General features: G+C 49.9%; 1 protein-coding gene across 2 annotated transcripts in view; it reads right to left on the bottom strand.

Moving 5' to 3' along the window:
* Nucleotides 1-332: 332 nt before the first annotated feature.
* Nucleotides 333-17465, bottom strand: part of LOC125429357 (surfeit locus protein 4-like) — a 19138-nt gene continuing 2005 nt past the window's right edge. The window contains exons 2-7 of one of the 2 annotated variants that reach the window (XM_048490416.1): nt 13505-13553; nt 9430-9616; nt 6153-6229; nt 4718-4761; nt 2826-3012; nt 333-807 (exon numbers count right to left, since the gene is read on the bottom strand). In XM_048490416.1, the coding sequence (XP_048346373.1) occupies nt 541-807; nt 2826-3012; nt 4718-4761; nt 6153-6229; nt 9430-9535 (681 nt within the window). In that variant the 5' untranslated portion in view covers nt 9536-9616; nt 13505-13553 and the 3' untranslated portion in view covers nt 333-540. The remainder of the gene's footprint in view (nt 808-2825; nt 3013-4717; nt 4762-6152; nt 6230-9429; nt 9617-13504; nt 13554-17465) is intronic. The other variant, XM_048490415.1, reaches the window with a different exon arrangement.

Raw genomic sequence — 17465 nt, 5'->3', positions numbered from 1 at the left:
GCTTTTGCCAGGCATTTCTGCAGCACGATGGAAAATATGCACAGTATGTCACGCTCCCAGGTGCAAGCAGCATCCGATGTTCTGCCCCTCCATCTATCTACTCATCCTTCAAGCAGGGCAAGAAATCATTATCCTTTTTTCTGTGCACGTCCTGCACAGAAGTAGAAGATCGGACTGCCCTGTACTGAAGCTCCAAGATAAAAGGGGCTCTTTAGAAACCTGTTTGGAGAGAGCCAGCCTCTCGAAGCCGACCTGCAACGTCGTGGACGTTTCACCGCAGCAGGAGACGGCGGAGCCTCCTGCATGAAGGATGCCGGGGTCAGCAAACCAACGAATATAATTAGGCTTTAATTTACATGTCTGAGAGAGGGGACAGAAGGCAAAGGCCATCCCACCCCCCCGCATAAGGCAACTGTGAACTATGATAAACGTCAAAATCATACAGCGAGGGAGGAAAAAAATTCTACACAGGTTTGTAAAAGCCGTCACCCACCACCTCCCCTCCCAACTCTCCCAGTCAGCCCCTTTCACAATCCGCCTTCACCATTTCTTCTTGTGCTCGTCCATGGAAACCCCCCCAGGTCCCAGCGCCACCACGAGCAGCAGGCCGCCGATGACGGACATGGTCTGGAAAAAGTCATATTTCAGGAAGTCGTGGAGGGGGACGGCGGGGGGAATGTCCCAGAAGGCGTTCTGGATCATGTTGATGACAAACAGCCAGGCCACAAGGGTCAGAGCAGCCAGCTTGGTCTTGAAGCCGATGGCTACCAAAATGGTGAGCACCATGCCAAAGATGTCCTGAAAGATCTGGGGAGGGGAAATAATAGAATCGTATGGTGGGAAGAGATCACAAAGGCCATCCAGTCCAACCCTCTGCCATGCAGGAACACACAGTCAAAGCACTCCCGACAGATGTTCATCCAGCCTCTCTTTAAAAACCTCCAAAGGAGACTCATATACCTATGAAGGCTAATAACACTTTCTCTTATTCTCTCTCTACTTTCTTCCTCTTCCCCCTTCTCCCTTCTATATCTATCATTCTGACTCTACTTTTGAGTTATAGCAACAGAAAATGAATATATGAATCAATATGTCAATATGGGAACATAATATTATATCTTCAAAGATATGAAGACACGACGAAAACAAAGAAGCAAATCTAACAAATGTTATTATTACTGTTAAAAGTATATTTCTTTTATATGCTCCCAGAAAATATCAATTTCGAATGTACTGCTATTTTTATTTATCTGCTATTTTACGTTGAAAATTAAATAAACTATTTTTTAAAAAAACAAAGGAGACTCCACCATCCTCCAAGGCAGTGAATTCCACTGTTGAACAGCCCTGACAGTCGGAAAGTTCTTCCTGATTTTTAGGTGGAACCTCTTTTCCTTCACCTTGAACCCATCACTCCTAGTCCCAGTCTCTGGAGCAGCAGAAAACAAGCTTGCTCCCTCACCAACATGACATCCCTTCAAATATCTAAACATGGCTATCATGTCCCCTCTTAACCTTCTCTCCACCAAACTAAACATCCCCAGCTCCCTAAGTCTCTCCTCATAGGGCATGGATTCCAGACCTTTGACCATTTTGGTTGCCCTCCTTTGGACCCGTTCCAGATTGTCAATGTCCTTCTTGAATTGTGGTGCCCAGAACTGGACACAATATTCCAGGTGAGGTTTGACCAATGCAAAATAGAGAGCTATTACATCCCTTAATTTAGACACTATATTTCTATTGATGCAGCCTAGATGCACACTGGCTTATTTGGCTGCCGCATCACACTGCTGACTCATGTTCAGCTTGGGGTCTACTAAGACTCCCAGATCTCTTTCAGACGTACTGTTGTCAAGCCAGGCGTCACCCATCCTACATGATACTACACTTTTTTCTGCCTAAGTGTAGGATCTTACATTTATCTCTGTTGAAATCCATTTTGTTTTGTTTTGGCCCAGCTCTCTCACCTGTCCAGGTCATTTTGAATTCTGACTCTGTCCTCTGGGGTATCAGCGACCCCTCCTAATTTGGTGTCATCTGCAAATTGGATTCAATGTCCTCTATTCCATCATCTAAGTCATTAAGAAACATCTGGGCCCAGGACAGAGCCCTGTGGCACCCACTAGTCACCTCTCTCCAGGGTGAAGAGGAGCCATTGGTGAGCACCCTTGGGGTGCAGACAGTCAACTAGTTACAAATAGAAACACCACACCTCAGCTCCCCCTAGCTTGTGAACTACCTCCAGTTTTTAGCAGTCGTGTAACACACACCTGGCAAACTGAGTGCATGGAAGTGGCGTATCTGCGATGGGGATGGGGGGGGGTCAAATGACCCTGGGGGACAATGGCGGGGGGGGGGCAAAATTGTTCCCACCCCTCTCCTCCCCCGTGCCGACCTGGCTCGGAGCTGCCCCCCCCCGAACCCCGCCGGCCTCCCTGCAGGCCCCGTCCTGCCCTCCCCAGGCCCTTGGATGGGCCCCCTTCTGAGGGCCTGGGGAGGGCCCCCTTCTGAGGGCCTGGAGAGGGCCCCCTTGTGAGGGCCTGGGAAGGCAGGAGGCATCCTGCAGGGAGGCCTGGGGGGCCTGGGAGGGGGGAACTCTGACAGGCGCCGTGGCAGCAGGCTGGTCCAGGTGGCCTGCCACTGCGGTGCCTGTTCAAGCCGCTCCTGCCCCTGAGCCCTGCCCCCAAGCACCGGGGGGGGGGGGCCACGCCCGGGGCAGGTGTTGTCCCTGGGCTCCGTTTCCCCCCCGACACGCCTCTGGCACACGGCCCCACTGTCCACCAGAAAAGAAACAGAAACTGACAATGACGCAAGGGGCCACTCACGGTGAAGGCGCCGAGTTCAAAGTGAAGCAACGTCATGAACATGAGGACCAGGAGCAAGCGCCCCCCCAGCTGCATGTACTGTCGTGGCGAGATGCCATCCACGGTCGGGACTCCGGCAAACATGGACTTCCCCTCGGAACGGGATTCCGCAAGCAGCAGGAGCAGCCCACCCCCGAGGGCCAGATTCCTGAGGAAGGGGAAGCAGAAGAGGCTGGGGTCAACGGGGCGCAATAGGGTCGGATCCAGCGTGTGAGGATCTCCCCTCCCCGCCATCTCTGCAAGGTAGGCCAGTGCACTGGTGAACCACACACAGAGCAAAGAAGCACACGAAGGTTAGCAGTTTCCAGCAGGCAGACTTTCATGGCGAGCAGTTTACGACACTCTTGCAAACTTCTGAACCCGCAGCAGTGGTGCAGTGGTTAAGAGCAGGTGCACTCTAATCTGGAGAACCGGGTTTGATTCCCTGCGCTGCCACTTGAGCTGTGGAGGCTTATCTGGGGAATTCGGATTAGCCTGTACACTCCCACACACGCCAGCTGGGTGACCTTGGGCTAGTCACAGTTCTTCAGAGCTCTCTCAGGCCCACCCACCTCACAGGGTGTTTGTTATGGGTGGGGGAAGGGCAAGGAGATTGTCAGCCCCTTTGAATCTCCTTACAGGAGAGAAAGGGGGGACAAACATCCAACTCCTCCAACAATGCGGTCCTAAAGACAACTGTCTGCAGCTGCCTCCCAAAGTGGAAGGGGGCCAGGCACACCTCCCTGGAGAGGTTGTCCTTTAACCCTGGGGCAGTCACTAAAAAGGCCCTCTCTTGCATACCCACAGTACAAGCTTCTCTGATAAATGGGGCAGTCAGGAGGGCTGCTCCCTGTGATCTTAATTCCGAGGCACAAACACAGGGAGGAAGACCAGAGGCATGGGGGGGGGGGGGAATGGCGCCCGGGGACAACTCCTTCTCCGGGTGCCCCCACCTAGGGCTCGGGGCTGCTCCCCACACTCAGGGGCACCCCCAGCCTCCGTGCAGGCTGGCTTTTGAAAGCAGGCCTGCAGGGAGGCGGGGGCAGGGCTTGGGGGTGGGGCCACGCACCCCAAAGCTCAGGGGCAGGGGAGGCACTTGGTGCCCCTAGGCCACACCCCCACACCCTTCCTCCCTGCGCCCCTCCACATGACCAAAAGGCGTGCGCCCCGGGACATGGGTGACCCCATGTCCCTAGGGCGGGACGCCACTGAGGAAGACAATCCTTCACACACACCCTGGTTCCAAGCCATGGAGTGCTTTGAAGGTCAAAACACCATCAGGAGCTGCTAAGTTACCGATACTGGAACTGCTCAAGTGCCACATGTGGGGCTGGGTCTACGTCAGACCTGGGCATTATGCGGCCCGCGGGCCACATCCAGCCCGCCGGATGACCCTGACTGGCCCCCCTGCCATGCTGGGGAGCGAGGCGCCTTTGAAAGCCCCGCAGAAGCCCCTTGCCTTGGCTGCTGGCTTCTGCGGGGCTTTCAAAAGCGGCCCTCCACAATATTTTCTGTTTCTTATGCGGCCCATGGAAAAAATAATTGCCCACCCCTGGTCTACGAGCTCCTCAGCTGCCTCAGTTTCTTCCGGGACACCCCATTCCCACAATTAAGCCAGCAGCTGGTCCCTTCTAGGGCTCCCTCTCATCAATATGGGGCAGTCAGGAGGGCGGTCATATAAATATAATTAATAATAATAATAATAATAACAACAACAACAACAACAATAATAACAATAATAACAATAATAATAATATCCAGTTGAAGATTGAACTGTCTTCCTCTGGCCGGGAAGCAACGCAACGTGCTTCCCGGTTTAAGCTTCGGGGCGTTCCTTCGGGGCATTCTGTTAACGTGACTCAAGACGGACTCACCTCATCAAGAACTTGAGGTCCCATAAAATTTTGTAGGCAATGGTCTGAAAAACAAAAGACACCGGTGGCAAAGGAAGAGGAGCGGGAGCAAAGGAGCAGGCGCCATCGTCGCGTGATGCAACGACACGCCTTTCTGTCTTGACCACAGACATCGAGACCAATCTTAACGTCTACATATTGCGCGCTTTTCGGGAGCCGAGGTGCCGGCTCAGCAGCCCGTCACGGATGAAGTGCTACAGCGAGGTCACCGTGACAGCAAACACACTTATCCCCCGTGGCTCCTTGAAGACTAGGAAGTGGTGAAGGGTACTTTCGTGGGCTACAGTCAGTGGTGGGATGCAAATAATTTAACAACCGGTTCCGATGATGGGATTTAAAAAACTTAACAAGCGGTTGTTTACAAGAGACATTTTAACAACTGGTTCTGCTGAAGTGGCGCGAACCGGCTGAATCCCACCGCTGGCTACAGTCTTCCTGGGCAGATGCACGGTGCCTTTTATCCTCAGCTGTGGACATGTATCCACAAGCACACGAGCTAGGGTGGGAGAGGTGTACCCCCAGGGACCAAAAGGTCATGCATATGATCTTTTGACCAGTGTGGTGTACTAGTTAAGAGCAGGTGGATTCTAATCTGGGTTGGATTCCCCACTCCTCCACTTGAGCGGCGGAGACTTATCTAATGAGCCAGATGTGTTTCTGCGCTCCTACATTCCTGCGGGGTGACCTTGGGCTAGTCACAGTTCTCCGGAACGCTCTCAGCCCCACCTACCTCACCAGGTGTCTGTTGTAGGGAGAGGAAGGGAAAGGAGCTTGTAAGCTACCTTGACTCTCCTTACAGGAGAGAAAGGGGGGGTACAAATCCAAACTCTTCTTCCTGCTCAAATACCCCCTCCCATCTTCCCATTAGCAAATTAGCAAAACAACAAAGTGTGAAAAGACTTGTTATGGCCTACTGAGTGTCTCAAGGCCAAAGTCTTCTGCCTGAGGCCTCTGCGTCCCCCTCCCACCTTCCGGAGGCTCCAGGTGAGGTTGCCTAGTTAACTACATTACCAATCACACAGATTTAGAACAAAAAGGGCCATTAACATATGATAGGTGGTTACATAAAGGCCTGTCTCCTATGCCCAGGTGTGCCCCTGACCTCTGGATGGTTTGGCCAATGGAAGGGCAGGTGACATTCATGACAGGTTCTCGCCATCTGGCCAGTGGCCCATCCCAGCCTGGCCTGCAAGAAGCTCATGAGCACCCTCCCCAAGAGTTTTCTAGAGCCCATTGTATTTGTTTGCACAACAGGCTTTATTGCTAGGAATTTTTGCAACAACATACTTCCTCGGACTGTCAAACATTCTGCACTGGGATTCATTCCAAGGATATCAGTGGTGGGGGGGGGGGGGGGGGAGTCCCCAAACCATGTTTCTTACATTTTTCCACTCACCTGCATGAAGATTATTCCAAAGAGGCCGAAGCATGCATAGGGAACAAATTTCCTGGCAAGGACAAGCACACACCCCACTAGGAAAGAAAAGAGAGGGAACAGGAGGGAAGGAAGGAAGGAAGAGAAGGCTCTTGAGTAGCCGCACAAAGCATACAGCCAGGGAACAACATCCACATTTCTTTTCCTGCTTGATTTGGCCTCACCAAAGACATTTGCGCTTCTTTCTGCTCGAAAAATCAACTTGCAGGGGTTTTACAAAAACCTGCTGTAACAACAACAATCCATGGGTCCAGAGGAGGAAAGCAACCAAAATGGTAAAAGGTCTGGAATTCATGCCCTACGAGGAGAGACTTAGGGAGCTGGGGATGTTTACTGGTTGTGGTGGGTTTCTGGGCTGTGTGGCCGTGGTCTGGTAGATCTTGTTCCTGACGTTTTGCCTGCATCCGTTGCTGGCATCTTCACAGGTGTATCACAAAGTGAAGGCTGGACACTGTGTAACACACTTCTCTCTGTGATACATCTCTGAAGATGCCGGCCACAGATGCAGGCGAAACGTCAGGAACAAGATCTACCAGACCACGGCCACACAGCCCGGAAAGCCCACAACAACCAGTTGAGTCCAGCTGTGAAAGCCTTCGACAATACATGGGGAAAAAACTTCCTGACTGTCAGGGCTGTTCAACAGTGGAACGCACTGCCTCGGAGAGTGGTGGAGTAACTCCTTCTTTGGAGGTTTTTAAAAAGAGGCTGGACGGCCATCTGTCAGGAATGCTTTGATTATGTGTTCCTGCATTGCAGGGGGTTGGACTTGGTGGCCCTTGGGGTCTCTTCCATGATTCTGTTACTTGCGACGTGTGCTATCAGCACCTCTCCTAAATTTTGATTCTGCTCAAATGGCTGCCTCCTACGATAGTGGTAGAACACGCCATCATAAGAACATAAGAACATAAGAACAAGCCAGCTGGATCAGACCAAAGTCCATCTAGTCCAGCTCTCTGCTACTCACAGTGGCCCACCAGGTGCCTTGGGGAGCTCACATGTAGGATGTGAACGCAATGGCCTTCTGCGGCTGTTGCTCCCGATCACCTGGTCTGCTAAGGCATTTGCAATCTCAGATCAAGGAGGATCAAGATTGGCAGCCATAAATTGACTTCTCCTCCATAAATCTGTCCAAGCCCCTTTTAAAGCTATCCAGGTTAGTGGCCATCACCACTTCCTGTGGCAGCATATTCCACACACCAATCACCACGCTATGCGTGAAGAAGGAAATTGTTTCCTTTTATTAGTCCTAATTCTTCCCCAGCATTTCCAATGGAATGCCCCTGGTTCCTGAGTATTGTGAGAAAGAGAGAAAAATTTCTCTCTGTCAACATTTTCTACCCCATGCATAATTTTGTAGCGAACTTCAATCCTTATCCCCCGTCCAGCGTCGTCTCCTCTCCAAACTAAAGAGTCCCAAACGCTGCAGCCTCTCTCCTCCATAAGGAAAGTTGTGCTCCAGGTCCCTCAATCATCCCTCAAGTTGCCCTTCTCTCGCACTTCTTTTTTCTATCTCTTCCAATATCCTTTTTTGGAGATGCTGGCGACTCAGAACTGGACACAAGTACTCCTGTATATGTAATCGCGGTCGCACCACTGCTTTATATAAGGGCATGACAATCTTTGCAGTTTTATTATCAACTCCTTTCCTAATGATCCCCAGCATAGAGTTTGCCTTTTTCACAGCTGCCATGCATTGAGTTGACATTCCCATGGAACTATCCACTAAGACGCCCAAATCCCTTTCCTGGTCTGTGACTGATAGCACTGACCCCTGTAGCGTGTATGTGAAGTTTGGATTTTTTTGCTGGGGAGCCGATCCATGGTGACCTCTCACGGGGTTTTCAAGACAAAAAACATTCAGAGGCGGTTTGCCTGTGAGCCCTTGAGGTATACAGGGCTGACCTCACAGCTGCCAGTTCGGCACTGGGGTTTTCCTGCGGGTTTTTGCCTGGACAGGAGTCTCCTGCTGCAAACTGTTTCCAGCCACATCAAGATGCCATTTTGCCCACTCGTTTTATACGTGCATCCTACAGCTGGGGAGGTTCCCTGCTTTCTGTCTTGGGGGGGGGGGGGGGGTTGTGCTGTCTAAGGTCCAGCATGACTTTGCTAAAGACTTTAGACTGCGTGTCGATATGGTCTATTGCCCCAGTGATAGACCAGCAGTTTCAACATTAGTAAAAGAACGCTTTTTGGATTGCTCCCTATTGCTGGCTCAAAGAGCGGAAGGAACTGCTCTTGGGTGGGGAGGAGCAAGAAAACCCAATGAAAGTGAGACACACGCTTCACTTTCCCTGCGATGGGAGAGGAAAAGTTGTGCTTTAAGAGATTTTGGAAACGGCAGAAATTCTCTCACTTGAGGCGCGGTGAGTTCGGAAGAGGGTAAAACGTGTGCGTTACAGAGAATCCAACCAGAAGGAAACGGACGCTCAAAAGACCACTGATGCAGAACCGGTCCACCTCTGCACAGCAGGTCTGGAACTCCTTGTTGGCCTCGCAACCAAATCCTAATCAGGGGCAACCCTGCTTAGCTTCAGGGACTAGGCCCATCTAGGCCGTCCAGGTCAAAGCAAGGGAGGAACAGAGATGGTTTGCCTTTGCCTGTCTTCATTTAGTGATCCTGGACTTCCTTGGTGGTCTAACCCCTGAGCACTAACCAGGGCCAACTCTGCTTTGCTTCCAAGATCAGGCTAGCTTGGACCATCCAAGGCAAGGAAAGAGATGAACAGAGGTGGTTTGCCATTGCCTGCCTCTGCATAGTGACCTTCGACTTCCTTGGTGGTCTCCCATCCAAGCAATAACCAGGCCTGACCCTGCTCAGCTTCTGAGATCGGGCAAATCTGGGCCGCCTAGGTCAGGGCGCCTACAATATCCAACACAAACTAAATAGAACCAAATATTAGACCAACAAATCAAAACAAAATGTTTTATCACGTGGGCAGGTATTGCAGCCGACTCTCTAGAGCCGTGGTGGCGAACCTATGGCCCTCCAGATGTTCATGGACTACATTTCCCATCAGCCCCTGCCAGCATGATGGCAGGAGCTGATGGGAATTGTAGTCCATGAACATCTGGAGGGCCATAGGTTTGCCACCACTGCTCCAGAGCTTTATTATTTGAACCAAGGCAAATCCCACGCAGGCCTCAGGTGAAGAGGCAAGAGAGAGTGCGGACTTCTCTCCAGACCCTGCTGAGGGTCAGACCTGATTGTTCCCAGCACCCCAATGAGGGTCCTTACCCAGCTGCCCACACATGTTGATCAGCACAAAGAGCGTGGCCACCAGGAAGCCGCTGCCCCAAGACAGGTTCATGTAGTCCCGCTGATCATTCCACTGAAACCACATGCGGATGCCATCCTCCAAGAAGGTACTGATGAGGCACAGGTGAGCCAGGTGAGGTAGGTAATGCTTCGTCACACGCAAAAACTAGGTGGGAGGGAAAGGGAAGAGATTAGAGAGCCAGGCCCAGTGAGAGCCTTAACAGGTGGCTAAACCCTGACTTGGGTCCAACCATCCTTTGCACTGGCTCCAGGTGGAGTACGAGGTCAGGTTTAAGGTTCCGGTGTTGACCTATAAAGCCCTAAATGGTCTGGGACCAGAGTATCTGCGGGAGCATCTCTGGCAGTGTGTCCCCCATAGGTTGCTGAGGTCAGCAAATGGAAATCTACTGGAGGCCTCTGGCACTAGCCAGCTTGGAGGTCCCTGGAGAGCCAGTGTGGTGTAGTGGTTAAGAGCAGGTGCATTCTAATCTGGAGAACCGGGTTTGATTCCCCGCTCTGCCGCTTGAGCTGTGGAAGCTTATCTGGTGAACCAGATTAGCTTGTGCACTCCAACACATGCCCACTGGGTGACCTTGGGCTAGTCACAGTTCTTCGGAGGTCTCTCAGCCCCACCTACCTCACAGGGTGTTTGTTGTCGGGGGGGAAGAAGGGAAAGGATCTTGTAAGCCCCTTTGAGTCTCCTTACAGGAGAGAAAGGGGGGGATATAAATCCAACTCTTCTTTTTCTTCTTCACTAAAGAGATCCGGCTAGCCTCAACCAGAGCCAAGGTCTTTTCAGCATTGGATCCAACCTGATGGGACGCTCTGTTGAATGAGACCTGGGCCCTTCCCTCCCTCCCTCCCTCCCCCTTAGCTGGGGCCAAGCGGTAAAGTGCAAGATATCACACAGTTTTGCAGGGTTTATAACAGAGCTGTTCTCCCTCTTTTTATTCCTTTTCTCTCCCCTTTTTCCTTCCTTCCTTCCTTCCTTCCTTCCTTCCTTCCTTCCTTCCTTCCTTCCTTCCTTCCTTCCTTCCTTCCTTCCTTCCTTCCTTCCTTCCTTCCTTCCTTCCTTCCTTCCTTCCCTCCCTCCCTCCCTCCCTCCCTCCCTCCCTCCCATCAGCTGGGGCCAAAGAGTTAAGTGCTATCTTGTACATCATTTGAAACACCATCTGAGACGAAATGGCTAGATTAAATGTATATTGTAGGGCGGCGGTCAACAATAATATCAATAAAACCCAGCACTATTCACAGACAGGCCAATACCCCCTTCGGGGGTAGGGCGGTCTATTAAATGTAATAAATAACAACAACAACAACAACAACAGGCCCCTTTTTAGATCATTGCAACATTAAATTAATTTACACCTAAATGGTTATACGGTTTTATAAATGTTGGAAACCAGAATCTAGACCTGTCCCCGTTGACCTGAATGCTGACAGTTTAGGGTTAATACTAACAGCTGTGGATTAATCAGCCCCGTGTGTCCTTAATTGAGACTGTCCCCGTTGTACTAACACAACACAACAACCTTTATTAGGCATTTAAAAGAGGCTCTAGAGCACAGGTGTCAAACTTGCGGCCCTCCAGATGTCATGGACTACAGTTCCCATCATCCCCTGCCAGCACGATGCTGGCAGGGGATGATGCAAACTGTAGTCCATAACATCTGGAGGGCCTAGTTTGACACTATTTAGAGTTAGAACCTCGCGGCTCTCAGATGTTCAGGAACTACAATTCCCATCAGCCCCTGCCAGCATGGCCAATTGGCCATGCTGGCAGGGGCTGATGGGAATTGTAGTTCCTGAACATCTGGAGAGCCGCAGGTTCCCTACCCCTGCTCTAGAGCATTACCAGACATTTATAAAGTACAAATCAACAGTACATTCAAAACGCAGACAGAAAGATTGTATATAGAAGTATACATTACTTAGAAAGTTCTGTCACTTGAAAAAGAAATTTTGCTACTTCTTCCAAGAGCATGACATCTGCTCCAGAACAGAACTGTTAGTCTCTTTCAGATTTAGTAGGGACTATGGTGAACACTGATTGGAAGGCAATGCTGTCCCAATGGGGTAACTATGAATTTGTATATATTCACTTTATGGTATCTCTTGCTGCCATTACTACACGGTTTCCATGCTGTCATTCACTCGTTTATATTGTAGAATTTGTATGGAGAAACTGTTTTCAGTGGATGTATTGTCGAAGGCTTTCATGGCCGGATTCAACTGGTTGTGGTGGGTTTTCTGGGCTGTGTGGCTGTGGTCTGGTGGATCTTGTTGCTAACGTTTCGCCTGCATCTGTGGCTGGCATCTTCAGAGGTGTATCACAGAGGGAAGTCAGCTTTGCCGTGGAATTCAGAGGGCGTATGCATGAAGTAAGTGCATGATTTGGCAATTATTGTGTTAGCTTGGGACCATATTATTGGTTCCGATCCAATTGTTTACTGCTTGTTTTAAAATTATCATTTACTTCAAGAAGGACATTGAGGCAAGCTTTGGAACGGGTTCGTCTTTGCTAGAAGGACACACTGAGTACTTACTTTTCTTTGAAACAACACTTTCAATAGTTTATTCTACCGTTTAACTCTACGTTAGTCAGTACAGTTGTCCATTTCTGGGTCTTTGTTGACAGTATGGGATCATGTATGGGATTTTTTTTCTTTATCCCGCTTAGACTGGTAGATGCGGTTTACTTTAGTATGTGAATATTCTTCGAGTTCTGTTTCTTTAAACTACGCATGTGAATAACGTCAATGCAGCTTCTTGGTTGTTGGAAACATTTTTGTGATTAATTCATGGGCTGTAGTTTTTTGTTATTTCTTTATGTATTGTTCATGATCCAGAGTTACTGACAGTTTTTATATTGTTAAGTGGTGGGGTAGTTTATAATTTTTTTCAATTAATCCCACCTGGAGATGGGCAACCACATATTTGGGGGTAGCATCTGGGACGGGCAGTGTTTCAGGAGGGGCCCCAGGCCCCATCGGCACATGCAGAATAATACACTTCCAATCCACTTTCACAATCATTTGCAAGTGGATTTTATTGATTGATTGATTGATTCTCCTCCTTGGAAGAACTCTATAATTCCCGAAGCCTAAAAAAAGCCTGTAATATTCTGGAAGGGACCTCGTCTCATCCAGCTAATAATTTTTTTTTTGAACTGCTACCATCTGGTAGGTGGATATAGGACTATCAAATCCTAGGGACAAAGAGGCTTAGAGACAGCTTTTACCCTAATGAGCTGTGGCTATGCTGAAACTCCAGCGGCTTCGTTGTTGACGATGTTTGGGGCTGTGTAGCCAGGGATTGTTGGGTGGAGAGGAAGGGGAAAAGAAGTGAGAATTGGTGATGTATGAGTCTGAAAGTGTAAGGAGTATGATGTATTGGCATGAAATTGTATGAGTATGATGTATGAGTCTGAAATTGTGTGCATCGAGGAATGCTGCTGTAAATTTCGTTGTGCGTGCACAATGACAATAAATGCTTATGCTTATGCTTATGATTGATTGTTTAGTTTTATATACCGCCTCATCCCTCTCGAAGCTGGGCCTCTGGGCGATGTACAACATAAGTTAAAATCCATAATACAGCTAAATACACTCAAAGTTCAAAAACTAAACAATTAGATTCCAATACTATAAATAATTTACAAAATCCCCATTAAAGCATTTTACTATTTCACACAGTAGAATACAGCTGCAAAATATACGGAAAGTGGATTGAACATGCATTATTCTGCATGTGCGGAAGGGGCTTTAGTGGGTGTAATGCCACAGATTCCACCCTCCAAAGGATTCATTTTCTCCAAGGGGAGGAATCTCTGCAATCTGGAGGTTCCAAGGGATCCCCAGGCCAGCCTGGAAGTTGACTTCGCTTTCTGAAGACCTCGCTGATCATGCGGTGTCTGTGGTTTGACCCCAAAGGCGCCTTTCCCTACTAAAGCTAAGATGAAAACAACAGAATTTTGCAACAACCTATTCAACGGGAAGAAATTAACTCTGTGATTTGAAAAATCTGAAAACTGGAAAACCACCAGTTATTCTACCTTTATGGAAGAAGCCGTCCAGTGCCCTATGTCTTTTCAGGCGCCAGATCTGTTAAAACACAAGGGCCGATGCTTCTATTAATTCCAGAAATAGGGAAAGATTCCTCTAAATTCTCAGCATATATTTTAGGGTTTATCCTAATATTTGTAACTGGATTAAGTGAGTATTCATGCCTGAGAGCACAGAGATACTTTATAGGACATTTTTCATCACAATTTCAGTTAGCTGGAGGTGTGTAAAGGTAATGGCATTAGGAGCTGCTACCTTTATGAGACAAAGCATTTATCGGCTCTTTGAAGATAAGTTTTTTGCTATTCAAATATAACAAGGACTATGTATTGTCGAAGGCTTTCACGGCCGGAATCACTGGGGTGCTGTGTGGTTTCCGGGCTGTGTGGCCGTGTTCTAGCAGCATTCTCTCCTGACGTTTCGCCTGCATCTGTGGCTGGCATCAGATCCACTGAAGATGCCAGCCACAGATGCAGGCGAAACATCAGGAGAGAATGCTGCTAGAACACGGCCATACAGCCTGGAAACCACACAGCACCCATAACAAGGACTATTTCTGGCTTTAAGGGAAAGGGGCAGAAAGACTAAAAAAGTCTCTTTGATGGTGACGTGACACTTACCGATGACTAATAGCAAAGAATGGATTATCTGTTGGAAACAATGAAAAGCTTTGATGCAGAAATTTTAATCTGGAAAAATCAGTTCCGATGGACTCTTATCAGCAAAAAATGTTATCAGGTGGATTAAAGCTAGAAGGTTATGCACACAGGTAAGAAATGCAGAAAACTAGTTCTGCGAGATAAGAATCTTATGTGTCTATTCACACACACTCGGGGGCGGGGCATCCATTGTCCTGAACTTGTTAATGCCTTCTAATTCTGCCTCTCCCTTTGAAGCTTCTCTGTAAGACAGTGGTGGCGAACCTATGGCACGGGTGCCAGAGGTGGCACTCAGAGCCCTCTGTGTGGGCACGCGCAAACAGAGTGGCCCATACACACACATCTAGGCTGGCCTGGGCTGCTGGGCTCGATTATTAGCATTAAACCCCTAAGACCTAGTTTTGGGGAAGCAGTGTAGGTAACCCTGTTAAACCCCACTGATTTTCATGTGAAGAACTAAAGCACGATCCTTTACCTGGGAGTAAGCTCAGTTGCTGGCAATGGGGCTTGCTTCTGAGTAAACCCTCCTAGGGTCATGATTCACCCGTTGGAAGAGTTGTACGGTTGCTTCAAAGCAAAGCCACCAACTACCACTAAGCTTACTCCTGAGTAACGCACACCTCGGAGCCAACCGTTTTCTCTAAACTAAAACCTCAGTATTCAGGTTAAATGCAGGCTGCAGGCTGTGTTGGCACTTTGCGATAAATAAGTGGGTCTTGGGTTGCAATTTGGGCACTCGGTTTTGAAAAGGTTCGCCATCACTGCTGTAAGAGAACCGCGACTCTGAGATCAGCAGGGAAATGTCCTGGAAGTTTGAAATGTTCTCTCACTGCTTGTGGAGTACTGGGATTTTTCATGTCACATTTGTGTGCATTGATTCTTTTGCGCAGGGACTGGACTGTTTGTCCAATGCAGAGGGCAGGAAAAACTTTGTTGACGCTTGAAAAAAAGTATATAATGCTGGAAGACGGGCACGTTTGTGGACTTGACATGATGCATTTGGTATTGTTCGGGTCAACGACTGTGGTGTTACAAGGCATATGGCAGGCGTACCCAACATTTATTTTATTTATTTCAAATGTATATCCTGCCTTATAACCTGCCTTCAGTTCCTGTAAGAAAGGCGGACTAAAAAGAGCATTAATAAGGAAGCTAGTAGCCCAGACTAACCTTATCTTGTCAAGGAATGAGGGGGCCATTACGCCCCAAACTGCAAACCGCCTTCTGCTAATCTCTCGCCTTGAAGACCACAGGTGGTCAAACTCTCTGGGAGTCACCATGAGTCAGTTGCAACTTGACTGCACACCTTATGGTTATCCCTAGGGTTGCCAATGTCCAAAATCCAAAATCTTCTTCCATGGCCCGAGTAGACTAACTGCACTAGAGATATTAGGAAAAACCTTTTAATAATAAGGGCAGTTCAGTGCTGGAGCTGGTCGCCCAGGGATGCTAAGAGCCAGTGTGGTGTAACAGTTAAGAACAGGTGGACTCTATTCTGGAGAACCGGGTTTGATTCCTCACTCCTCCACAAAAGCAGCAGACTCTTTAATGAACCGGATTGGTTTCCACACTCCTACATTCTTGCTGGGTGACCCTGGGCCAATCACAGTTCTCTCAGCCCCACCTGCTTCACAAGGTGTCTGTTGCAGGGAGAGGAAGGGAAAAGTTGTTTGTAAATCCCTTTGAGTCTCCTTACAGGACAGAAAGGCAGGGTAGAAATCCAAACTCTTCTTCTTGTAAATTCTCCCTGCTTGGAGATGTATAAGCGGGGGCTATTCATCAGGGGCTGGGCTGGATGGCCTTCAGGCCCCCTCCAGCTTTTTTATCCTATGGGAAGGCTTATCTGTGTGGGGCTGGCTCCCATAACATGTGGCAGAGCATGAGGAATTGTGGGTCCTTGACAGAGCGCATGCTTTGACCCCCAAAGCTCCCATGCTCAATTCCGGATAACTTCTATCAACAGATCTCATGCAGGTGATGTTAGAAAAATAACCTTTGTTCTGCCCCGAGGGGTGTGTGGGGGGTGGGGGTGGGGGGTGGCAGCTACTACCAGTTAAGATATAGGCAGTTCTGAGCCAGACAGACCACGATTCTGAGGCAGTACAAGGCAATTATATCAGGGTGGCTACAGAAGTCTACTTTTTCCTTTTGCATGCTCAGTCTGGAGCGCAGGTCTCAGGAGGGTGCAACGCCAGGGAATGGCAATTAAATGTCTGTACCCAGAGAGCCCAAGGCTGTGATTTGGGGCACGTCAGCTGAAGCAGCGTTTTGCTCGGTCGCCATCCGGCTTTGGAGCTCTCCAGGCCCTGAGAGCAACCTGAATAGTCCAAACTGGTCCAGAGATCAAACCTGGGACATGCTGCACGCCAAGTAGCCTCTGAGCTCAGCAGATCACGGAAGCGAAGGATGGTGGGTCCAGGTGAGTACTGGGAAGCCCAGCCTTGCTCCACAGAGGCAGGGGGAGGCAAACCTCCCCTATCTCTGCCGTGACCTGGATGGCAGGGGCGTACCAACCACGTGGACATGGGACACCCCAGGCGCAGCTCATTCAGTTGCATAAGGGGGCACAAAATCGCCCCACCCTTCCTTCCCCCGCTCTGCTGCGCCCACCCCCACCCCACCCCCAGCCGCCTGCCCGGGTGCTGCCCGCTGCCGAGGCTCCTGTAGCCGGGTTGTTGGCTGACATGCTGCCGGACACAGCCACGGGCCTCCTGTGGCCTCTGCGTGCCCCGCTCACCAGCTGTCTTCCCAGCCCCAGAGCCGTGTAGGTTGCCGTGGGGTAAGACAGCTGGCGAGGGGGGGGGGTGGGGGGGGCTGCAGTCCGGGCCTGGTGGGGCAGGGCCAAGGGGCGCCCAGCTGGCCCACGGCAGACTCCCGGCCCTGCCCCTACCAGGCTGCCCAGGACCACCGTTGCCTTCCTCTGCCGGCTGAAGGTGCTGGCTACCATAAGTGGTGCGGGGGGGGGGGGGGCACTTGAGCAGGCGTTGCTCCAGGCACCATTTTCTCTCGGGACGCCTCTGCCGGATGGCGAGCCTGACCTTGTCAGATCCTGGCTGCTAAGCCGGGACAGCTCTGGTTAGTATTTGGATGGGGGAGTCGCCTCCAGGGTCACCACGCAGAGAAAGACGACGGAAAGCTACCTCTGCTCACCTTCTGCTCTGATCTGGATGGGCCAGGCTAGGCCAGACTCATCAAATCTGCCAAGCTCAGTAGAGTCAGCCCAGGTTATTAGTTGGATGCAAGACCACCCAGGAAATCGAGGGTTGCTACGCAGAGGCAGGCAAAGGCAAAC

The sequence above is a fragment of the Sphaerodactylus townsendi genome, linkage group LG03 (assembly GCF_021028975.2).
Source record: "Sphaerodactylus townsendi isolate TG3544 linkage group LG03, MPM_Stown_v2.3, whole genome shotgun sequence".
Classification (NCBI taxonomy): Eukaryota; Metazoa; Chordata; class Lepidosauria; order Squamata; family Sphaerodactylidae; genus Sphaerodactylus; species Sphaerodactylus townsendi.
Note: the sequence above shows the minus strand (reverse complement) of the source record. Positions and strands in the feature narration are given on the sequence as shown.